Source organism: Oncorhynchus gorbuscha, linkage group LG23 (assembly GCF_021184085.1).
Source record: "Oncorhynchus gorbuscha isolate QuinsamMale2020 ecotype Even-year linkage group LG23, OgorEven_v1.0, whole genome shotgun sequence".
Classification (NCBI taxonomy): Eukaryota; Metazoa; Chordata; class Actinopteri; order Salmoniformes; family Salmonidae; genus Oncorhynchus; species Oncorhynchus gorbuscha.
This window is the reverse complement of record NC_060195.1, coordinates 67,111,153-67,136,463: the sequence shown is the minus strand read 5'-3', so window position 1 is coordinate 67,136,463 and position 25,311 is coordinate 67,111,153. Positions and strand designations below refer to the sequence as shown.

General features: G+C 47.4%; 1 protein-coding gene across 21 annotated transcripts in view; it reads right to left on the bottom strand.

Moving 5' to 3' along the window:
- Positions 1–1,195: 1,195 nt before the first annotated feature.
- The window catches only part of LOC124010591 (peripheral plasma membrane protein CASK-like), a 52,302-nt gene continuing 28,186 nt past the window's right edge, over positions 1,196–25,311 (bottom strand). For 3 of the 21 annotated variants that reach the window (XM_046323211.1, XM_046323213.1, XM_046323233.1), the window contains exons 6-29: positions 21,832–21,934; positions 21,556–21,734; positions 20,937–21,059; positions 19,688–19,771; positions 19,402–19,501; positions 18,137–18,154; positions 16,608–16,729; positions 16,314–16,391; positions 16,057–16,137; positions 14,157–14,345; positions 14,002–14,080; positions 13,830–13,915; positions 13,583–13,687; positions 13,422–13,490; positions 13,300–13,335; positions 12,586–12,624; positions 11,954–12,150; positions 10,084–10,199; positions 8,994–9,074; positions 7,753–7,833; positions 4,248–4,450; positions 3,394–3,498; positions 3,218–3,244; positions 1,196–2,990 (exon numbers count right to left, since the gene is read on the bottom strand). In XM_046323211.1, the coding sequence (XP_046179167.1) occupies positions 2,814–2,990; positions 3,218–3,244; positions 3,394–3,498; positions 4,248–4,450; positions 7,753–7,833; positions 8,994–9,074; positions 10,084–10,199; positions 11,954–12,150; positions 12,586–12,624; positions 13,300–13,335; positions 13,422–13,490; positions 13,583–13,687; positions 13,830–13,915; positions 14,002–14,080; positions 14,157–14,345; positions 16,057–16,137; positions 16,314–16,391; positions 16,608–16,729; positions 18,137–18,154; positions 19,402–19,501; positions 19,688–19,771; positions 20,937–21,059; positions 21,556–21,734; positions 21,832–21,934 (2,478 nt within the window). In that variant the 3' untranslated portion in view covers positions 1,196–2,813. The remainder of the gene's footprint in view (positions 2,991–3,217; positions 3,245–3,393; positions 3,499–4,247; positions 4,451–7,752; positions 7,834–8,993; positions 9,075–10,083; positions 10,200–11,953; positions 12,151–12,585; positions 12,625–13,299; positions 13,336–13,421; positions 13,491–13,582; positions 13,688–13,829; positions 13,916–14,001; positions 14,081–14,156; positions 14,346–16,056; positions 16,138–16,313; positions 16,392–16,607; positions 16,730–18,136; positions 18,155–19,401; positions 19,502–19,687; positions 19,772–20,936; positions 21,060–21,555; positions 21,735–21,831; positions 21,935–25,311) is intronic. The other 18 variants (XM_046323212.1, XM_046323214.1, XM_046323216.1 and 15 more) reach the window with 17 other exon arrangements.

Genomic DNA, 25,311 nt, shown 5'->3' with positions numbered 1-25,311 from the left:
TTTTACAGAGACTACTGCCCGACGGCATATTTGTACTAATGTTAGTGGAGATAGCATGCACACTGCACAGCCACAAGCACACTGTAGATTCACAGTCCAAGGCCATCATGTAAATGTTACTCATAGACGGAGCGCACCACAAACCCCACATGGATTAGTGTCCTCAATCCCTTTTTAATTTCTGCCTTGCGGACTCAGTCTCCTTGAGACGGGAGCTCTGAATCAATAAATATAAACACGGTTTATTAGGGCTTCATGAATTACCATTAGTAAGCTCCTTTTTCATTGGGATTCGGTCAGTTCTATGAATGCATTCATCAAACGAGAGACTACAGAGGTTGTGTGTTTGGGTTCATGTAGTTACCTACATCACTTGTTTACAAGCAAATTGAAGGCCTTTTTGTATGGGATGTCAATGTGAATCTGCAGTATGTCCATGGACACAGATAGTCTGATTGTATACCCAACAAAACATCTAACCACAATAAAAAAGAGTGAACGTGCTTTCACCATCATGATCCATGTCATTATTTAGGGCCAGAACTGTACCCATTACATCATCTCTGAACTACACCATTTCCCAGCAGCTAGGCCTAGGGGGTTATCTGGACAGGGCAAAGGACTTCCCTAGTATTTCAGAACCATGGACAAAGCATTACATTTGAACTTGGACTAGAGAAAGCTTTTAACTTAAGTCCGCAAGCTATTTAAAGTATTTAAAGGTTTGATCACAGCTCATTATTTGATAGGGTCAGAAGACAAAATGGAAATTGGGTGACATATGTTTAGGTCTTGGCTCACAAATCCCGGGCTGTGATCAGGAGTCCCATCGGGCGGCACACAATTGGCCCAGCGTCGCCCGGGTTAGGGGAGGGTTTGGCCGAGGTAGGCCGTCATTGTAAATAAGAATTTGTTCTTAACTGACCTGCCTAGTTAAATAAAGGTAAAATAAATAAATAATCTGACAGTACAGATAGACTGCCATCTAGTGGACAATGTCTGACAGTACAGTAAGACTGCATTCTCGTGGACAATGGAAGCACTTGCATGACCATAATGTTCAGTATAAGCAAACTACTGCATTGCATCACACACACAACCACCCATCCACACCTATAGCCACAGTCCACACATAGGGCCAAACCCGTCCACACGCGCACACACACACAGTAGAGGTGTACACTAGAGACTTATATGAGACAGAACCCAAAGGCAGTTTACTTTGTCAACACTTAAAATGAAATATATTTTTTACAAAACAGAAAAAGAACAACATTTCATACCGAAGAGCTGCTTGTCATTTGCAGAGGGAACTTTACACAGGACTTTAAATGGTAACACTTTACTCCAGGCAGAGAGACATAACCCCTACATAACACACTGTCAGAAGCATGACAAAGCCGTTTCTTTTTTTATGCTACAACAGTTCAAGACAGGCACTACGCCCTTTTTACAACAGTGCTCATAAGGCGCTATGTCATGTCACCGCAAGTAAAGTGTTATAAAGAGTTTGTCACAATGAGCTCTTTTAGTATTATTATTATACACACACTGGCTCTTGGCATCACTCTTATGACTTACGAACCACGGAAACATTTACACACCATAAAAATGCATCTTCTTCCATTGAACTTAAAACAGTAATACTCTTTTAAGACGACACAGTTCTGAAATGGCGGACCTATAGGATTGGACGTCCCACTCCGTATCCCCTCCCATTCCCACAACATATCAAATTGGGACAATTGACATACACGGCTCACTATTATGGGCCTGCAGGACTGGGGGGTGTGCATAGGAGTCAGAGTCTTCTGCCCCAGCCGCATGCAGGGTGACCGTGTTGGGTTGTTTTCTTCCCTCCTCCTGTCCGTCCATCCAGATAAGAGGGATGCCCTCTGGCTTGGACACCCGTGCTTTGGCGATGACCAAGCACACGCTCTGACCGAGGAGAATCATCACTTTACAGAGAGAAAGAAACAGAGGGGGGGGGGTACCTGTTCTCTCCATTGTGCAAACTGAGATGTAAACAAACAGGGTGTGTAGGGAATGAAGAGAGTTCGGGGGGGGGGGGTGGGGGGGGGGGGTGGTCCAACGATTTGATTGCCAGATACCGTGACCTCTGAAATAAATATAAAAGGAAAGGGATAGGAGAGGTGTTCACTGTGCTTTTCTATCCGCCCAATAGGACGTGGTGTCACTGCGGCAGAGGCGACCGTGCGAGAGGGACCTCCTCTGTCTCTGAGGGGCGGAGCACGAAGAGTATGAGGCGGCCAATAGGAGTAAGGGGTCAGGGGGCCACACGGCAAGCTTCCGACTGACGACCATAGGAAATGCCTTATACAAGGTAAACAGCAACAAACACCCTTCACCGTGTGTCACGTCTGTCCTCCTCACTATCTCGCCTCAGACAGCTGTCGCTATAACGATACAAAAAGAAACAAGGTAGAAAATGTCCCCCCCTCCCTTTCATTCAACTCTAAGAACAGGACCATATTCAGCATTTTTATATTATATATATATATATGTATGTATATGTATATATATACACACACACAACAATGTGCCTTTGAGGCAGTCAGTAAGGAGTGGAGAGGAAGACGACAGAAGTCACTGTTTTTCTTCAGGAGGACTGACTGAGGTTTCAGAGGCGCTATCAGTCCTTTTTCATTCATTTTTTCCTTCATCCACACGGTTTCCACAGAGATGTTCCACAAAGATGTTCCACAGAGATGCATTGTAAAAGAAAACCGGGGTTTGTTGGGGAATGGGGGACGACAGTCAGAGTTTGATGTTGGTTGGTCTGGGTTCAGGGGTTAATAAACCCAGGACACAGGAACCCACTGAGCGGTGGTACACACCAGGTTCACAGCCTCCTCCAGCAGACGGATGGTGTCGTCGATCTCGTTGTTGATGACGGTCTGGTCGAAGTAATGGGCGTAGGTCTTCTGGAGGCCCTCGGACTCCTTCTGCAGCCGCTGGAGGGAGTCATCCTAAAGGGAGGAGGAGGGAAGAAAGAGTCAGAATAACAGGGGAAGAAAAGACCCTCCTTCCAGGCATTGTGGGAAGGGTCGAGTCACACAATGGAAAGAAAGATGAAATGGGACTCTGGGAGGATCTTAGTATACTCAAAAACAAACCATTTACACACAAACACAATACACACACCTATAAAAGGAGTGTATATGAGCTAATCTACTTGTACATATCCAGTACTTACAGGCAGTTTCCTGCACCACTTGGGAAGCTTGGGTGCAAGGAGAAAGGCATGCCAAAGAAAAATCAACAGGAATGCAGACAGGACACAGGCAGTGGGATGGACTTTCACCACAGCAAAATGACAGAGACACAACCCAAAACATGACGGACACAGTAGCAGTGTGTGTTGGCACTAACCTCGTTCATTCCAGGGGTGATGGTGGGAGCTGCGATGAACACAACGTAAGGGGCAAACTCAGCCGTCCTCAACACCTTGAGTGCCTGAAGAGAAACAAGAGATGACTGACAGAAAACTGACTAGTGAGCTACATTTAAAAACTCTCCACAGTATTAATAAACAGGAAGTGTATATTCAACTGGCAGAACATAAACTGAAGAGATGAAGGTTAGGTTAAAGAGAGGGTTAGGTTAGAGTTCATGTTTGAGTTAAGGTCAGGTATATTTAGGTTAAGGGAAAGGCATAAAAGTTAACATTACGTCAGCGTTCCACCATCACTGATTTTCTGCCGGTGGAATATATACTGGATACACACACACCCCCACCTCATACAGACAACCCCACCCACCCCCCCCACCTCAGACAGACAACCCCACACACCCCCACCTCATACAGACAACCCCACCCAACCCCCACCTCAGACAGACAAACCCACCCACCCCCATCTCTGACAGACAACCCCACACACCCCACCTCACAGACAGACCCCACCCCCAGCTCAGACAGACAACCCCACACACAGACAACCCCACCCATCCCCACCTCACACACAGACAACCCCACCTCACACACAGACAACCCCGCCCGCCCACCCACCCACCCCACACACAGACAACCCCGCCCACCTATCCCCACCTCACACACAGACAACCCCGCCCACCCATCCCCACCCCACACACAGACAACCCCAACTCACACACAGACAACCTCACACACAGACAACCCCACCCACCCACCTCACACACAGACAACCCCGCCCGCCCATCCCCACCTCACACACAGACAAACCCGCCCATCCCCACCTCACACCTACCTGTGGTTCCACATCCAGTATGGAGATCATACCCTGCTGGTGGATCTGGCGGATGGTCTCTAGCCGCGTGCCGTACATGGCGTCCTCATGACTACCGTACTCCAGGTAGTCATTGTTACTGATGTCCTGCATCATCTGGTCATGTGTCACAAAGTAGTAGTTCTTCCCATTCTCCTCGTCCTTCTTTGGAGGTCTGGTTGTGTCTGTGGAAAGGGAGGGAGAGAGAGGGAAAGGGAGGGAGAGAGGGGGAATGGGAGAGAGAGGGGGAATGGGAGGGAGAGAGAGAGGGAAAGGGAGGGAGAGAGAGGGAAAGGGAGGGAGAGAGAGGGAAAGGGAGGGAGAGAGAGGGAAAGGGAGGGAGAGAGGGGGAATGGGAGAGAGGGAGGGGGAATGGGAAGGAGAGAGAGAGGGAAAGGGGGGAGACAATTAGGGAGGGGTAAGTGATAGAACCTGAATGGAGGTTCCTACACTCAAGTCTTCTCTTAGTACATAGATGTCCATGTAGGGGTGGTAGTAGTGGTATTAGTGGTGGTGGTGGTATCGGTAGCAGTGGTATTAGTGGTGGTGTTATTAGCGGTGGTAGAAGTGGTGGTAGTGGCAGTAGTAGCGGTAGCAGTGGTGGTAGTAGTGGTAGTGGTGGTTGTAGTAGTAGTAGTGGTGGTTGTAGTAGTGGTAGTGGTGGTTGTAGTAGTGGTGGTAGCGGTAGTAGTGGTGCGGTAGTAGTTGTAGTAGTGGTAGCGGTAGTAGTGGTAGTAGTGGTAGTAGTTGTAGTGGTGGTAGCGGTAGTAGTGGTGGTAGTAGTTGTAGTGGTGGTAGTAGTTGTAGTGGTGGTAGCGGTAGTAGTGGTGGTAGTAGTTGTAGTAGTGGTAGCGGTAGTAGTGGTGGTAGTAGTTGTAGTGGTGGTAGCGGTAGTAGTGGTGGTAGTGGTGGTTGTAGTAGTGGTGGTAGCGGTAGTAGTGGTGGTAGTAGTTGTAGTAGTGGTAGCGGTAGTAGTGGTGGTAGTAGTTGTAGTGGTGGTAGCGGTAGTAGTGGTGGTAGTTGTAGTAGCGTTGGTAGTGGCGGTGGTAGTAGTGGTAGCAATGGTAGTAGTGGTAGTAGTGGCAGTAGCGGTGGTGGTAGTGGTAGTAGCGGAGGTAGTAGTGGTGGTAGCGGTAGTAGTAGCAGTGGTAGTAGTGGTGGTAGTAGCGGTAGTAGTGGTGATGGTAGCGGTAGTAGTGGTGGTGGTCGCGGTAGTAGTGGTGGTGGTTGCGGTAGTAGTGGTGGTGGTTGCGGTAGTAGTGGTGGTGGTGGTCGCGGTAGTAGTGGTGGTAGTAGCGGTGGTAGTAGTAGTAGTAGCGGTAGTAGTGGTGGTAGTGGTAGTAGTAGTGCTAGTTGCGGTAGTAGTGGTGGTGGTGGTAGTAGCAGTGGCAGTAGTGGTGGTGGTAGTAGCGGTGGTAGTAGCGGCGGTAGTGATGGGAATAGTGGTGGTAGTAGTGGTGGTGGTAGTGGTAGTAGTGGTGGTAGTAGTGGTAGTAGTAGTGGTGGTGGTAGTAGCGGTGGTAGTAGCGGAGGTAGTGATGGGAATAGTGGTGGTAGTAGTGGTGGTGGTAGTGGTAGTAGTGGTGGTAGTAGTGGTAGTAGTAGTAGCGGTGGTAGTGGTGGTAGTAGCGGTAGTAGTGATGTTAGTAGTGGTAGTAGTGGTAGTAGCGGTGGTAGCGATGGTAGTAGCGGTGGTGGTAGCGGTAGTAGTGGTGGCGGTAGTAGTGGTGGTAGTAGTGGTGGTAGTAGTGGTAGTGGTAGCGGTAGTAGTGATGATGGTAGCGGTAGTAGTGGTTGTGGTAGCGGTAGTAGTGGTGGTGGTAGCGGTAGTAGTGGTGGTGGTAGCGGTAGTAGTGGTGGTAGAAGTAGTAGCAGCGGTAGTAGTAGTGGTAGTAGTTGTGGTAGTAGCAGTGGTAGTGGCAGTGGTAGTGGCAGTAGCGTTGGTAGTAGTGGTGGTAGTAGTAGTAGTAGCGAGTAGTAGCGGTGGTAGTGCCAGTAGTAGTGGTAGTAGTAGCAGTGGTAGTGGTATTAGTAGTGGTAGTAGCGGTGGCAGTAGTGGAGGTAGCGGTGGTAGTGGTAGTAGCGGAGGTAGCAATGGTAGCGGTGGTAGTAGTGATAGTAGTGGCAGTAGCGGTGGTAGTAGTGGTGGTAGTGGTAGTAGCGGTAGTAGTGGTAGTGGTAGTAGCGGTAGTAGTGGTAATTGCGGTGGTGGTAGTAGCGGTGGTGGTAGAGGTGGTAGCGGTAGTAGTAGTAGCGGTGGTAGCGGTAGTAGTGGTGATGGTAGCGGTAGTAGTGGTGGTGGTAGCGGTAGTAGTGGTGGTAGTGGCAGTAGTGGTGGTAGTAGTAGTTGCAGCGGTAGTAGGGTAGTAGTGGTAGTAGTGGTAGTAGCGGTGGTAGAGGTAGTAGCGGTGGTAGTGGTAGTAGCGGTGGTAGTGGTAGTGGCGGTGGTAGTGGTGGTGGTAGTAGTGTTGGTAGTAGTGGTGGTAGTGGTAGTAGTAGGTGTGGTAGTAGTGTGGTAGTAGTGGTGGTAGTGGTAGTAGTGTTGGTAGTAGTGGTGGTAGTGGTAGTAGTGGTAGTAGCGGTGGTAGTGGTAGTGTTGGTAGTAGTGGTGGTAGTGGTAGTAGTGGTAGTAGTGGTGGTAGTGGTAGTGGTGTGGTAGTAGTGGTGGTAGTAGTAGTAGTAGTAGCGGTGGTAGTAGTAGTAGGTGGTAGTAGTAGTGGTGTAGTGGCAGTAGCGGTGGTAGTGGCAGTATTGGTGGTAGTGGTAGTGGTAGTAGTAGTAGCGGTGGTAGTGGTAGTAGCGGTGGTAGTGGTAGTGGCGGTGGTAGTGGTGGTAGTAGCGGTAGAAGTAGGTGGTAGTGTTGGTAGTGGTGGTAGTAGTGGTAGTGGTAGTGTGTTGGTAGTAGCAGTGTTAGTGGTAGTAGTAGCAGTGTTAGTGATGCTGGTAGCAGTAGTAGTGGTGCTGGTAGCAGTAGTAGTGGTGCTGGTATCAGTAGTAGTGGTAGTGGGGGTAGTAGTAGTAGTAGTAGCGGTGGTAGTAGTAGTAGCAGCGGTAGTAGTAGTAGTGGTGGTAGTGGCGGTAGCGGTGGTAGTGGCAGTATTGGTGGTAGTGGTACCGGTGGTAGTAGTAGTAATGGTGGTAGTGGTAGTAGCGGTAGAAGTAGTAGTGGTAGTAGCGGTGGTGGTAGTAGTGGTGGCAGTAGTAGTGGTAGTATTAGCGGTGGTAATGGTAGTGGTAGTCGTAGTGGTTGTAGCGGTGGCAGTAGTGGTGGTAGTAGAGGTGGCAGTAGTGGTGGTAGTAGTGGTAGTAGTGGATGTAGTAGTGGTAGTAGTAGGTGTGGTAGTAGTAGGTGTGGTAGTAGTAGGTGTGGTAGTAGTAGCGGTGGTAGTTGCGGTGATAGTGGTAGTAGCGGTGGTAGTGGCAGTAGCAGTAGTGGTAGTTGTCGTAGTGGTGGTAGTAACAGTGATAGTGGTAGTAGGTCTCTTACGAGGAATGGGGTAGGCAAATCGGTCTGGGTGCTTAGTGATGAGCGTGTTCTTGATGTGCCTCCTGCCAACTCCATGGGCCCCTGGGAAGAGAGACACACATAAGACATTGAGACAGAGACGTTAAATAATGTGTTGTCAACTGTTCCCCTTTAGTTAACACTAGAGGTCGAACGATTTATCGGAATGGCTGATTAATTAGGGACAATTTTGTTTTGTTGCGCATCCACTAGAATTTTGGCTGCATTTCAGCCGGAATTTGTCGCGTTTGATAACCCAAAGACACAGACTTGAAAGCCAAACACAGTTTTTGGTAAGTATGACTCCTTCCACGTCTTCTGATCGAAGAACATCAAAGGTAAGGGAATATTTATGTGGTTATTTTGTGTTTCTGTGGACTCCAACATAGAGGAGACATAATGCTCATGTCTGAGCGCCGTCTCATATTATAGCCTAGTGAACGAATTCTGTAACGTTAAAAATAAATGTAACACAGCGGTTGCATTAAGAAGAAGTGTATCTTTCTATCTATATGTAGAACATGTATATTTAGTCAAAGTTTATGATGTGTATTGCTTGTTATCTGACTTTATCTGGCGGAGCAATCATAATATAATAATAATATATGCCATTTAGCAGACGCTTTTATCCAAAGCGACTTACAGTCATGTGTGCATACATTCTACGTATGGGTGGTCCCGGGGATCGAACCCACTACCCTGGCATTACAAGCGCCATGCTCTACCAACTGAGCTACAGAACCACATCATCATTTCTCCAGACATTTGAGTAGCATTTTTTGAACATGGCGTCATTGTAAACAGAGATTTATGGATATAAATTGCATATTATTGAAAAAAACAAATGTACTGTGTAACATGTCCTATTACTGTCATCTGATGAAGATTTTCAAAAGGTTAGTGAATTATTTTTCTTTTAATGTTGATTGCATCTTTTGTTCAACATGGCTATTCAATTTAGCTGTGTCTTTGGTGCTGGTTTGACATAAATATGTGCTATGTTTTCGCCGTAAAACATTTTAGAAATCTGACTTGCTGGCTAGATGAACAAGGTGTTTAGCTTTCATTTGAGCTATTGGACTTGTTAATGTGTGGAGGTTAAATATTTTAAAGAATATTTTTGCATTCAATGCGCAACGTTCCAGCTGAACGTGGGAGGGGTCGTTCCCAAAAAGGGAACCACCCACGTTAACAGGTACCTAAGAACCATCTGTCTAACGTACCCAACAAAACAAGCGTTTTCCTCTTGAATGCAGGCAGTTTGACCACCTCTTCATACGTGACCAGGTCTAGTTGGTCAAACACTGAAACAGAGAAGGTGAAAGGCATTAGAGATGTTCACTGAGAGCCATAGGAATGATGGAACACAGACACAATGGAAGGGGGTTGTCTGTAGTGCACAGCACAGGAAGGTGAATGAAATGAATGGCTTAAATAAAGAATGGATCGCTGAAATAAGTTTACTGATAACGGTGTGAAAAAGATAGCGGTTTGTTTTTGCCATCTAAAGGGCCTACGTGTGATCGGAATTATTTGACATCACAAGTTCAATACTTCAGGTCTGTGAGAGACGGACAAACCAGGACACATAAAACGAGGAAGAACAAATGAAACAGCGAGACAGAAGTTCAAACTGTGGACTGACGTCAAACAAGGAAACGAGCGTGAATGAAGTAGAGGATAGAGGGAGAGAAACGGAGGAGGGCATCGTTGGGCATCGTTCAGAGTTACTTACATGCAGCCAAGCCATTGGGTAAGAGACGCATGAAAGATGGACAGAACAGAGGGAAGGATGGAGGGGAGGGTTAATAGAAGAAAAGGTCCATTAAAAACATTACAGTACATAGCTTGGACTCGGAGGCCAGGTTGTTAATGGCAGGAGAGTTAGACATGTAACATTGAGTCAACATTGAGACAACGTTTAGAGGGGAGCTCTTTGAGGGAGGAAAGGGGCCTGTTCTGGGGGAAGAACATGCAGTCAGATTCAGTTGGAAACCATTCCACAGACAGTACAGTAGTAAGCTAAGCATTTAGCTCTACAGACCGGGAATGTCTTTATTATACAATAAACAAAATACTCAATTCAGAATTGGGACTATATTTTGGCCAGTGAATAAAGCTGCAAGAGAATATCTGGGATATAACTTCTGAATGCATCATACAATATAAAATACAACGGAAACATCTGGAACACTTGGAATATCTTATAGCCAACATGTCAAGCCAAACACTTTTACACACACAGTTCCACATAATAAAGAATTGGTTTCTGACTGTATTATTAAAACATGCTGTGTGTGTGTGTGTGTGTACCTGCGTTGTGCTTGGCCAGGTACTTGTCTTTGTACTGTTTCTTCTTCTTGCCAAACCAGGTACAGCTGGCCTGCTGCTCCTGCTTAGTCTTCTCCATGGCTATACACGCCACACGCCTGGGGGGGGGGGGGGGGGGGGGGGTAGTAAAATGTAAGGAAATAAAGATACTTCACTGATTACTACTAGTTATTTTAATTCTGTGTTAACAGCCCTCAAAACCAAAGACCAGAAATAATTGAGTCAAATTTCTGCTTAACATTTGGGAAAAGCACTGCATATTTTTCTATGAGGATTTTTTTGCAATTCTTGCATTGTAATTTCAATCCACTTCCTGAATTGGAAATGGAATTGGAACGGAAGCATCAACCCTGCTGTTTTTTACAGTATGGGTTCCATGGGTTCTGTCTAGAGGTCGGCCGATTAATTAGGGCCGATTTCAGGTTTTCATAACAATTGGAAATCTGTATTTTTGGGTGCAGATTTGGCATTTTTTTATACCTTTATTTAACTAGACAAGTCAGTTAAGAACAACTTCTTATTTTCAATGATGGCCTCGTTCAGGGGCAGAACGACAGATTTTCACTTTGTCAGCTTGGGGGATTCAATCTTGCAACCTTACAGTTAACTAGTCCAACACAATAACGACCTGCCTCTCTCTCGTTGCACTCCACAAGGAGACTGCCTGTTACGCAAATGCAGTAAGCAGAGTTGCTAGCTTGCATTAAACTTATCTTATAAAAAACAATCAATCATAATCACTAGTTAACTACACACATGCTTGATGATATTACTAGATATTATCTAGCGTGTCCTGCGTTGCATATTTTTTTTAAAACCTTTATTTAACTAGGCAGGTCAGTTAAGAACAACTTCTTATTTTCAATGACGGCCTAGGAACAGTGGGTTAACTGCCTGTTCAGGGGCAGAACGACAGATTTGTACCTTGTCAGCTCGGGGGTTTGAACTTGCAACCTTCCGGTTACTAGTCCAACGCTCTAACCACTAGGCTAACCTGCCGCCCCAGATAATCTGACTGAGCATACAAGTATCTAAGTATCTGACTGAGCAGTGGTAGGAAGCAGGCGCGTAAACATTCATTCAAACAGCACTTTATTTGCGTTTTGCCAGCAGCTCTTTGTTGTGCGTCAAGCATTGCGCTGTTTATTACTTCAAGCCTATCAACTCCCGAGATGAGGCTGGTTTAACCGAAGTGAAATGGCTAGCTAGTTAGCGCGCGCTAATATAGTTTCAAACGTCACTCGCTCTGAGCCTTCTAGTAGTTGTTCCCCTTGCTCTGCTTCAATGGTGGCTGTTGTCGTTGTGTTGCTGGTTCGAATCCAAGGAGGAGCGAGGAGAGGGACGGAAACTATACTGTTACACTGGCAATACTAAAGTGCCCATAAGAACATCCAATAGTCAAAGGTTAATGAAATACAAATGGTATAGAGGGAAATAGTCCTATAATTCCTATAATAACTACAACCTAAAACGTCTTACCTGGGAATATTGAAGACTCATGTTAAAAGAAACCACCAGCTTTCATATGTTCTCATGTTCTAAGCAAGGAACTGAAACGTTAGCTTTTTTACATGGCTCATATGGCACTTTTACTTTCTTCTCCGACGCTTTGTTTTTGCATTATTTAAACCAAATTGAACATGTTTCAATATTTACTTGAGGCTAAATTTATTTTATCGATGTATTATATTAAGTTAAAATAAGTGTTAATTCAGTATTGTTGTAATTGTCATTATTACAAGAAAAATAATAATAATCGTCCGATTAATCGGCATTGGCTTTTTTTGGTCCTCCAATAATCTGCATCGGCGTTGAAAAATCATAATCGGTCGACGTCTAGTTCTGTCCTCACCACTCTTGTAGTTCTGGTGACGGTATGAGCCCTGCGGTTCCGTTCTTAGTGTTCTCCAGCTTGCCCTGCCACCAGTTGTGGTCGTCCTTACTGATGATCTGGATGATGTCACCCACCCGGAAGCGGATCCCGGCCTCCTTACAGGGAATGAGGTCATCCTTGGCGGGGTCGTACTCAAACTGAGCACGCACGTAGATCTGAGGGAGGAAACCGAGGAATGTGATTGGTCAGGACCGCTGATCTGGGAGGGAATAGGGGGACTGATTGATCAAGCTGGAGGTATGGAGGAAAGAAGTGATTTTGATTGATCAAGCTCCTAACGAGAGCTGTACGGGACACTGATTGGTCGAAATGGCCACAATCGACAAAGTAAACAAGAAGCAAAGAGGCGGAGGAGGAAAGAAGAAGAAGAGTCGGGCGAAAAAGAGAAAGCAAATATGGGAACATCAAAGAAAGCTTTACCATTTGAATCGTTCTGTTTGCCCCTGATTGGCTACATCTTACGCGCAAACAACCAACCATTTTAATGGAGGGGGATTATGGACGCCAGCTAATGTTGAATCTACAAGAGCTACAATGAGGGACACACTGCATGGGATCTACTGCTACTTGGATCCACTGAGAGATCTTACCTTGATGGACATTTTGTCCTTGATGACAGGTCTGGAGATCTAGGGGGTTGAGAGCATCACACACACATCATGCAGTAGAAAACATACGGGACATCGACAAAGGAGGTGAGAGTGAGGAGGACGGGCTACGACACAGGGAGACAGGCTACGACAGGGAGACTTTGCAATGAGGCCCTTTATCTACTTCTCCACAGTCATGGATATCATATGAAGGAAGTTGGAGGTATTTATGTGAGCCAATGCTAATGCCAACACTTGTTAGCAACTTCGCTAGTGCTAGTTAGCAACTTCCTTCAAACTGCATGCAGAGACATACAAATGGTATCCACAAGTTCAACTGATTCTGGGGAAGTAGATAAAGGGCTTCATTGCCAAAATCACGAAGTATCCCTTTAATACATGCAGGGGTTATTTAAGATGACATGGATCCAAATTATGTTTAACACACACACAGATTTATACACACGCACAGACACACACACACACACACAGACGTACACACACAGACGTACACACACACATGTACACACAGACACACAGACGTACACACACACACACACACAGACGTACACACAGACGTACACACACATTCGAGTCCACACACACAAAAACAAGCAAATGGTGTCCCTGGTCTAGACAAAGCCATGTGAGAGGAGGAGTCAGACATCAGAGAAGAGAGGGAGTGGAGGAGTCAGGGAAGTCTATAGCTCTCACCTGTCGTCCTTTAGGCTGGATGGTAGAGGGCAGATCCTACAAGCACACATAGAGTTAACACACATCTAATACAGCACAATAGATTCATCTGACAGAAGCGATATCGAGCCACAGCTCCTCACCAGGATGGAGCTAGTGACACTAGCATGGCCATTCGCTGGCGACTGTCTGGATAGGTCGGGGGACTCTTTCTGCAGACACACATGAACAAAAAAACGTGAAAAACATCCCAACAAAAAATGACTTATAACTGAAGAATAGAACGCTTCTTTACCTCATTTACCTGATTTTCTAGAGACACAAGAGAATCGGTCCATACCTCGCAAGACATGGACTGTGACCGGTAGCTGGGTACGATCTTAAAGGTAACACTCCCTCGCATTTCCCTCTGTGGGGACACAACATTATCATCAAATGATCACAACCAATAAGAGCCTTCCACTGATACACACGTACCGTAGTACTGTGTAAAGACAAAACTAGCTGATTGGACAATGGTGAGAACGAGAGAATCTGATTGGACAACACACCAGCATCTTCTGGAGCTGTTCTACGGTCTGATTGGCAACGCTGATCCCGTTGATCTCTCTGATCTCATCGCCGACATGCAGCGTACCTACAAGAAGACAGAGGGTGAGACAGAGGGTGAATGTGGGCCTGTTTGTGGTCAGGTGTACGGCATATTCCAAAAGTGTACTGTACCTTGTCTGTGGATCATTCCTCCGTGCATGATACGGGCCACGATGCAGTGGTTCAGATCGTTCATCTTCAGAGTGATGCCCTGAAGAGGTCAAGGGTGAAAGGTCAAATAGGAAGACTCAGTAAATGTGTGTGGTCGGTGTTTGAGTGTGTCGTACCATAGGTTCGTCAGTGTTCTTCTGGAACTGAACCAGGCGTACTCGAGTCACGTTCTCCAGGTCCATGTCCCCGTTGGTGCTCTCGGGAGAGTCTCCGTTCAGGTAGGGTGAGGTGGGCGGGGGGGTCACCCTCAGAGCCTCGTCACTGTACACCTCATGGGCCACCACGTCATGGGTCTGGAGCAAGGCCTACACACACACACACCCTCACACAGACACAGACACAGACACAGACACACACACACACACACACACACACACACACACACACACACACACACACACACACACACACACACACACACACACACACACACACACACACACACACACACACACACACACAATAAGACACACCCTCACACAGACATCTACAGCAGACAATGAGTGTGTAATATGGTATTTTAAACAACAGGGGACGCACAAGGCACTACCTAAATTCACCCTGTATTTTTGGTCTCACGTGGCTTATTGTAAGTGTGTAACAGTGTTAGCTGGTTTCTACTTAAGACGTATTTGCTTGGTCTTCCTAAATGAAACATGAGTGACTAAAAGACTGGGTAAACTACTATGGGTCTACACAAATAGACTTGTATCCAGATGGGATATACGTTCTTTTTTATTTTTATCTTGGTCACCAGGGAAGGGGGACCCCCCCTTCTTTATATCCAGGCCACTGTGTCAGTCTGTAGGCTGAGCAAAAAGCAGAGGGCTCTAGCGTTGAGATGTCAGTATTCGTGTCAGTACAGAAACACACTGTGGGTCAGAGACTAAGGTAAGAGGATGGAGAACCAAACACAACTCAGCTTTAAAAAGGTGCACTATGCACAAATCATTTCCTGGTTGCAAAAGTTCAAATAGTTCGCCTAATTTCAGTTTATGTGACAAAACAAGAAGGTATAGTCTGGAGAATCATTGTACCATCTAAACCACTGAAATATATTTTCAATAACCAAAAATGGCTGTTTGAAGCTGGTGTAAAAAAACTAAAGTAAAAGATGCAAACACGAAACTTCAGAATTGGAAGCATAGAAATAGTGCACATAGAACAGATGTAACGCTTCTTAGACTTGCTTTCAATGAGAATGACAGATCTATAACTAACATTTCTATGTGAATTTGGTCAGGTCACCCAAAAGTGACATATTTCAGCTTAAACTGTAACAGACAAGCACAGAATCTTCTGCCATTGAAATCCTTGGGGCCACCAAATAATTTTTTCAGGTCACCTAAGTCCAAATAACTTTTTCCATCACGAAAGTGTTTCAGGCTAAAAACAGATAAGGTATTTAGAAAAGGTAATGCACCAATACATTTCTACATTATAGTCTTTGAGAACAACTGATCACCAAAATAAAAGCTAGATAGTCAGGAAGAATGGAATATTCCAAAAACAATTAATTTAGCAGTATAGATGTTATGTTTGAGTAAAAGAACCCAGCATTAGCCATGGCAAGAAACATAGAATTGCAGGAAATTGGTTTTAAAACTCCTAAATGTTCTCTCAGCTCCATGGGAAAATTGGTAGAATTGCAGGAAATTGGCTTAAAAATGCAAAACTCTCTCTACCTGACACCAGAGAAGAGATGAAGAGAGAACAGGGAGGGAAAAATGAGGAAAAGCAGAAGGGAGCTTTTTTTATTGTTCTTTTGTTGGCAGTAACAGCTAGGGCTGGGTGGGCGGAGAACGATGTCTGCAGCCTCACTAGCCCCACCCATAACCCTGGCTGCTACACCTGACAGCCCCTCCCCTCAGTCTTGCTAATCTAACAGATCCCTCCCTCCCTGGGGTCTATAGTGGACAAACTAAGGGGCTTGACCCAGTCATGATCATTTGTTTATACACACACACACACACACGCACACACACACACGCACACAGAGAGGTGGAGATGGCCCACCATGAAGTGTGGCTGTGTGAGGATCCTCCGGAGTTCCTTGGCCTCCATGTTGTCAGGGTAACAGGAGATTGTCTCCAGTACCTACAGGATAAGAGGAGGGAGAGGAAGTACAATATCATATAAGAGCGTCAACACTTAATACAAAACATTAACAAACCCCCAAACACTAACCAAAACAACAAGATAAAGTATTTAACAAGCGCTAGTCCCAGAAGAAAAGAGGTGTCCCACCTTGATGTCGTGACCAGGCCACTCACCTCTTTGGCTCTCTGTACTCCATCACTGGGAGGGTTCCTGATCTGAGGAGACGACCTGGTGTTGATCTGGTCATAGAGCTGCAACACCAGGGGGAGACAGACATTATTATTCACTCATCTTTTACATATCCCTCCTCACATACCACTTTTTGTATTAAATGTTGCTTTAGAAATAAAAATGCATTTTCATTCCCAAACGATTTCCCCAATGAATAATGTGGTGTGTCTCTTTACTTGTGTCAAAGTGCCACCTAGTGGACTTGACATGAACCTGCGTGTGTGTAGCCCACTCACGTCCAGCAGTGTGTGTAGGTGTTGGTCCTGGAAGACGCTGTGTAAGAAGTCCAGATCTTTCTCACTGCAGTCGGTCAGAGCATGAATCTCCTCCAGGCTGTCCAGCACCTGGGATACTGCCCCTACACACACACACACACACACACACACACACACACACACACACACACACACACACACACACACACACACACACACACACACACACACACACACACACACACACACACACACACACACACACACACACACACACACATTATGAGTAGCCAGTACCATAAAAACAGAAATATTTAAATTTAACACACACAAAAAACACACAACAACGACAAATACATTTACACATCTCACACACACACACAGAGGCACCACGCACACACACACGAGACACCGCACACACACACACACACACACACACACACACACACACACACACACACACACACACACACACACACACACACACACACACACACACACACACACACACACACACAGACAGACAGACAGACACAGACACAGACACAGACACAGACACAGACACAGACACACACACACACACACACACACACAGAGACACTGCAACCACACACAGACACCGCAACCGCACACAGACACCGCAACCGCACACACACGGAGACACCGAGCACGCACGCACACACACCGCACACACACAGACACCGCACACACACACACAGACAGACACCAGAGACACCACACACACAGAGACACCGCACACAGAGACGCAGCACACACACACAGAGACACCGCACAGAGACACACCGCACAGAGACACAGCACACAGAGACACAGCACACAGAGACACAGCACACACAGCTAGAAACAGAAGGTGTCAGGCTAGAGTACCTGCTACATGCAGCGAAAGCAACAGAGAGACGCAGAACAGGACAGAACAGAACAGAGGTACATCCCATCATCAATATGACAGATTAGACAGGAAGGAAGAAATAAACCATATCACATGGGATGAAGACAATGGTATGGAGGTCAGGTCATGTGATTGGTTAGTGAAGGTTAGTGAAGGTTAGTGAAGGCTGGATCTAGAGATTGTATGGAAGACTAAAGTTAGTTGCCATGCTGCTTGTATAACATAGAAACACTTCACACATAAAAAGAGGTTTGAAGACTGAACACTCAGTTTGTCCTCCAAGGCTATGACAGGTCCAGATTGCACACGCCACTGACAACGGTTGTGATTGGATCAAATGGAAGCCGTGCAGGCGCGCGTCCACCTCATTAGCTGTCGGTGGTGAGTGACATCACAATGCACACAGAGTCTACTTCCCAATACTTCTGATTGGCTTTCTGTCCATCTCAGCTTGGAGTTCAATTCACCCCCATCAACTGACACCGAGTTAGATACTGTTTCATCCCCAAAAAGGTAAGGAAGCTGTTTTAGAGTATTGGGACGTGAGTCATCAAGGGTGCTACGGGGGAGGGGGAGGGTAGTTTAATAGATGGTGATGATGTCATGATGTCACACCAGGAAGCTACCTGGGGATACCTACTTTCAGCGGCTAGCAGTCCTACAGAGAGCGCCGCATGGAAACACCACCACAGAGAAGACAATAGAGAGGAAAGATTCAGCAGACAAGAGAAGGAGAGAAAAGAGGAGGCCAGGAAGAATGAAAGACAAGACAGACAGAGAGCAAAACAGGAGAGAGAGAGAGAGAGAGTAAGCAAAAAGCAGAGGCTGTGTTGACTCTCGAAGGGTCTGGAGCTGTGGGTATCTGGCTAAAGTCTCAAAGACACACAGCCACACCCCACAGGAAAGTGAATTCCATCCCTAAGCATTTTCTTTTTTTAAACAAGGGCAGAAAGTCACAAAACGCAGAGTGATGCAATGAGGCTGTCTGGTCTCATAAGAGGAAGACCAGACGATCACCTATATTGTCTCCAATGCTTTTTTCTATGACTCACTTGGACTCTGTACCGCTCCAAATTCTACCAAAGTTTGTCAGATGTTTTCATCCTGAAAAGTGGCCACGTCACACCATCTGTTGTGCAGACCCAGCTACACGCCTTTATCCCACATGCACGGGAAGGATAGGCACCGTTACATTTCACCATTTTAGACGGGGCCTATTAAAAAGGCCTCTAACGAGACCTACAAAACAGATGGCGTGGGACACGCCCGCATCACAACATTACAGCCCTTTTGTTAGGTCTGAGAACATCTGACAAGCATAGCATTCAGAGCAGTAGGCTATTTGACAGAGAGGGCGGCAGGTAGTAGATAGACTCTGTTCCCCCGTTGATAACATGCGTAGGGAGTGACAGGGCACCCCGAGACAGAGACAGGGAAGTGAGGGCATTGGGCAACGCAGTTCTGGACACTTCTGTTTCCTTTTCCCAGCAATCAGGGGGATTTATAAGAAGGCCGAGGCTAGCACAGAGACCAGGGCCTGAATGTTCCACTGCTGTTCTGAACACTGGATTGGCTGTGTGGTTAGCTACTGTCTATCTGTCATCTGATTACCAGGAAATGAGATAACGTTGAGGCTTGGTTGAGGTTGAGGAGCTTACAACAGTGATAGAAATGTCAAATCATCATTATCGGTCTTACATGATGAGAATGATTTTCTGATACCGCAGAAGTTGGCTGTAGTTGTAGAAAACTATGAGAAGTCAAAAATTCAGGACAGCCCGTGGGACAATGAGCTAGCAACACAAACCATGTAAGCGATTGTTGCCATGACATCCGTTCCCCTGACACAGCTCGGCTTGGGTGTTGACGTGTGATCGGCAACAGGAGGAGAGGGGCAGGTCTTACCTGAGGAGGTGGGGTCTTCAGAGAAGTCAGGCATCTCCTCTGGTGGGTCTCCGTAGAAGGAGTTAAACTTGTGGCTGGAGACAGCAGCCAACACTGCCCCCTACGACACAACACAAGGAACAGGAATGTACTGACTGATTGATTGAAGAGCATCAATGGTGTGTGTGTGTGTGTGTGTGTGTGTGTGTGTGTGTGTGTGTGTGTGTGTGTGTGTGTGTGTGTGTGTGTGTGTGTGTGTGTGTGTGTGTGTGTGTGTGTGTGTGTGTGTGTGTGTGTGTGTGTGTACCTTGAGCTTCCTCCTTGCATTAAACTTCCTCAGCTGCTCCACCGTCTCTGGCAGGTGGATCTTGTAGGCATACCTGTCCCTCTCCTGGAGGGAGAACACAGACAGGTGAATACCTGTCCCTCACAGACAGGTGAATACCTGTCCTTCTCCTGGAGGGAGAACACAGACAGGTGAATACCTGTCCCTCACAGACAGGTGAATACCTGTCCCTCACAGACAGGTGAATACCTGTCCTTCTCCTGGAGGGAGAACACAGACAGGTGAATACCTGTCCCTCTCCTGGAGGGAGAACACAGACAGGTGAATACCTGTCCCTCTCCTGGAGGGAGAACACAGACAGGTGAATACCTGTCCCTCACAGACAGGTGAATACCTGTCCTTCTCCTGGAGGGAGAACACAGACAGGTGAATACCTGTCCCTCACAGACAGGTGAATACCTGTCCCTCTCCTGGAGGGAGAACACACAGACAGGTGAATACCTGTCCCTCACAGACAGGTGAATACTTGTCCCTCACAGACAGGTGAATACCTGTCCCTCTCCTGGAGGGAGAACACACAGGTGAATACCTGTCCCTCACAGACAGGTGAATACTTGTCCCTCAGAGGCAGGTGAATACTTGTCCCTCACAGACAGGTGAATACCTGTCCCTCTCCTAGAGGGAGAACACACAGACAGATGAATACTTGTCCCTCACAGACAGGTGAATACTTGTCCCTCACAGACAGGTGAATACCTGTCCCTCTCCTGGAGGGAGAACACACAGAGAGGTGAATACCTGTCCTTCTCCTGGAGGGAGAACACAGACAGGTGAATACCTGTCCCTCACAGACAGGTGAATACCTGTCCCTCTCCTGGAGGGAGAACACACAGACAGGTGAATACCTGTCCCTCACAGACAGGTGAATACTTGTCCCTCACAGACAGGTGAATACTTGTCCCTCACAGACAGGTGAATACCACACTAATAAAGCCAAAACACTACGACACAGGTTCTACTCAATAAAGTGGACTGTATTCTCTGGGTTGTGAAAGTAGCTGATGCAGGGCGCCGTCTCCTGACAGGGAGAAAGTTATGAGGAAACAACAACTAACCCAGTGTTAGTTTCACATCTGGTTATAATCATGTGTTACAGTTGGGGTTAAGTGTGTGTCTGCATTTTCAGCATCTTGCAGACAGGGCTTTTAGTGTGTGTGTTCATGCATGTGAATGTGTGTGTGTATCAGTGTGTCTGCATGTTTGTTCCCACCTTAAGCCAGGGGTGGTTGAGGGCTTCGTAGACAGTGATCCTCTCTGCGGGGTCCAGCATCAGCATGCGACGCACCAGGTCCTTGGCACTCTCTGAGATGTGGCTCCACTGGCGTGGGTTCATCTAGAGGGGAGGGTCACACACACACACGCTCTCAGATGGATGTAGGGCTGCAGCAACCGAGGGAATGCCAGATACATTTATCACCTTGGGCACAGTATATACCTGGAACTTTTTAACCTAGCTATAGATATAGATGGAAGGTTACCATGTACCCCCCACCAGGCCCAGAAGACAGAATGAGGACTGTTCTACATGGTACATTCTGAATTCTCTGTATGGGCCTCAATGGAAATGCAGCTGAGAAAACTTTCCAAGCCGTAGCTTGTGGTTGTTAACCATGTGCAATGACCCGCTACTGCAGGTTTCACACCCACCCATTTCTTAGTTAGTTAGTGTGTGTGTGTGTGTGTGTGTGTGTGTGTGTGTGTGTGTGTGTGTGTGTGTGTGTGTGTGTGTGTGTGTGTGTGTGTGTGTGTGTGTGTGTGTGTGTGTGTGTGTGTGTGTGTGTGTGTGTGTGTGTGTGTGTGTGAGAGGGCAGTTTTGGAAAATCAACTACTACCTTATATTTCCCCTTAATGATAGCCTCAAACAGGCGTTCCTTGGTACCGTAGAAGGGCAAGCAGCCAGACAGCAGGATGAACAGGATGACTCCACAGCCCCACACATCCACAGGCTTCCCATACGGCTCTCTCTTCACCACCTCTGGGGCCATGAAGTGGGGCGTGCCTACTCGACCTGGGGAGGAATGGGGGGTTCGAGTGTGGGTTTACACACCGATACGAGAGAGAGGAGAGAATGACAAATACACAGTCCCAGAGAGAATATAGAGTACCTCCTGCCACCAGGCCTGATTCTCCTAGTTGTATGGCCACTCCAAACCCCCCCAGCTTGACAGGAGCTGAGTTCTCCTTAGAGGCCAGCAGGACACAGTGAGGCTACAAGACAGAGACAGAGAGAGACAGAGAGACAGAGAGAGAGAGAGACAGAGAGAGAGAGAGAGAGAGAGAGAGAGAGAGAGAGAGAGAGAGAGAGAGAGAGAGAGAGAGAGAGAGAGAGAGAGAGAGAGAGAGAGAGAGAGAGAGAGAGAGAGAGAGAGAGAGAGAGAGAGAGAGAGAGAGAGAGAGAGAGAGAGAGAGAGAGAGAGAGAGAGAGAGAGAGAGAGAGGAGGGAGGGTTTGGGTTCAAGCTTCATAAAAAAAGTGCTCCATTTTGTACCATCCTATTGTAGTAAAACCTTGGTAGTGCTGGACCTAAAGGGTTCCTAGACGGGACAAAGGCTGAGGGCTACCTGCTTTACTGCAGAAACACTCCAACTGATATCGAAGAGGAGAAAGTACGACGACGACACTGGACAGTTAGAGAACACCAGAGAAAGGAAGAGGAGAGGAGACAGGAGGACGACGACACTGGACAGATAGAGAGAACACCAGAGAAAGGAAGAGGAGAGGAGACAGGAGGAGGACGACACTGGACAGATAGAGAACACCAGAGAAAGGAAGAGGAGAGGAGACAGGAGGACGACACTGGACAGATAGAGAACACCAGAAAAGGAAGAGGAGGAGAGGAGACAGGAGGACGACACTGGACAGATAGAGAACACCAGAGAAAGGAAGAGGAGAGGAGACAGGAGGACGACACTGGACAGATAGAGAACACCAGAGAAAGGAAGAGGAGAGGAGACAGGAGGACGACACTGGACAGATAGAGAACACCAGAGAAAGGAAGAGGAGAGGAGACAGGAGGACGACGACACTGGACAGATAGAGAAAGGAAGAGGAGAGGAGACAGGAGGACGACGACACTGGACAGATAGAGAACACCAGAGAAAGGAAGAGGAGAGGAGACAGGAGGACGACACTGGACAGATAGAGAACACCAGAGAAAGGAAGAGGAGAGGAGACAGGAGGACGACGACACTGGACAGATAGAGAACACCAGAGAAAGGAAGAGGAGAGGAGAAAGGAGGACGACGACTCTGGACAGATAGAGAACACCAGAGAAAGGAAGAGGAGAGGAGACAGGAGGACGACGACACTGGACAGATAGAGAACACCAGAGAAAGGAAGAGGAGAGGAGACAGGAGGACGACGACACTGGACAGATAGAGAACACCAGAGAAAGGAAGAGGAGAGGAGACAGGAGGACGACGACACTGGACAGATAGAGAACACCAGAGAAAGGAAGAGGAGAGGAGACAGGAGGACGACGACACTGGACAGATAGAGAACACCAGAGAAAGGAAGAGGAGAGGAGACAGGAGGACGACGACACTGGACAGATAGAGAACACCAGAGAAAGGAAGAGGAGAGGAGACAGGAGGACGACACTGGACAGATAGAGAACACCAGAGAAAGGAAGAGGAGAGGAGACAGGAGGACGACACTGGACACTGGACAGATAGAGAAAGGAAGAGGAGAGGAGACAGGAGGACGACGACACTGGACAGATAGAGAACACCAGAGAAAGGAAGAGGAGAGGAGACAGGAGGACGACACTGGACAGATAGAGAACACCAGAGAAAGGAAGAGGAGAGGAGACAGGAGGACGACACTGGACAGATAGAGAACACCAGAGAAAGGAAGAGGAGAGGAGACAGGAGGACGACGACACTGGACAGATAGAGAAAGGAAGAGGAGAGGAGACAGGAGGACGACGACACTGGACAGATAGAGAACACCAGAGAAAGGAAGAGGAGAGGAGACAGGAGGACGACACTGGACAGATAGAGAACACCAGAGAAAGGAAGAGGAGAGGAGACAGGAGGACGACGACACTGGACAGATAGAGAACACCAGAGAAAGGAAGAGGAGAGGAGACAGGAGGAGGACGACACTGGACAGATAGAGAGAACACCAGAGAAAGGAAGAGGAGAGGAGACAGGAGGACGACGACACTGGACAGATAGAGAACACCAGAGAAAGGAAGAGGAGATGAGACAGGAGGACGACGACACTGGACAGATAGAGAAAGGAAGAGGAGACAGGAGGACGACGACACTGGACAGATAGAGAACACCAGAGAAAGGAAGAGGAGAGGAGACAGGAGGAGGACGACACTGGACAGATAGAGAGAACACCAGAGAAAGGAAGAGGAGAGGAGACAGGAGGAGGACGACACTGGACAGATAGAGAAAGGAAGAGGAGAGGAGACAGGAGGAGGACGACACTGGACAGATAGAGAACACCAGAGAAAGGAAGAGGAGAGGAGACAGGAGGACGACGACACTGGACAGATAGAGAAAGGAAGAGGACTGGACAGGAGACAGGAGGACAGGAGGACGACACTGGACAGATAGAGAACACCAGAGAAAGGAAGAGGAGAGGAGACAGGAGGACGACACTGGACAGATAGAGAACACCAGAGAAAGGAAGAGGAGATGAGACAGGAGGACGACGACTCTGGACAGATAGAGAACACCAGAGAAAGGAAGAGGAGAGGAGACAGGAGGACGACACTGGACAGATAGAGAACACCAGAGAAAGGAAGAGGAGAGGAGACAGGAGGACGACGACACTGGACAGATAGAGAACACCAGAGAAAGGAAGAGGAGAGGAGACAGGAGGACGACGACACTGGACAGATAGAGAACACCAGAGAAAGGAAGAGGAGAGGAGACAGGAGGAGGACGACACTGGACAGATAGAGAACACCAGAGAAAGGAAGAGGAGAGGAGACAGGAGGACGACGACACTGGACAGATAGAGAACACCAGAGAAAGGAAGAGGAGAGGAGACAGGAGGAGGACGACACTGGACAGATAGAGAACACCAGAGAAAGGAAGAGGAGAGGAGACAGGAGGACGACGACTCTGGACAGATAGAGAACACCAGAGAAAGGAAGAGGAGAGGAGACAGGAGGACGACACTGGACAGATAGAGAACACCAGAGAAAGGAAGAGGAGAGGAGACAGGAGGAGGACGACACTGGACAGATAGAGAACACCAGAGAAAGGAAGAGGAGAGGAGACAGGAGGACGACGACTCTGGACAGATAGAGAACACCAGAGAAAGGAAGAGGAGAGGAGACAGGAGGAGGACGACACTGGACAGATAGAGAAAGGAAGAGGAGAGGAGACAGGAGGAGGACGACACTGGACAGATAGAGAACACCAGAGAAAGGAAGAGGAGAGGAGACAGGAGGACGACGACACTGGACAGATAGAGAACACCAGAGAAAGGAAGAGGAGAGGAGACAGGAGGACGACGACTCTGGACAGATAGAGAACACCAGAGAAAGGAAGAGGAGAGGAGACAGGAGGAGGACGACACTGGACAGATAGAGAAAGGAAGAGGAGAGGAGACAGGAGGACGACG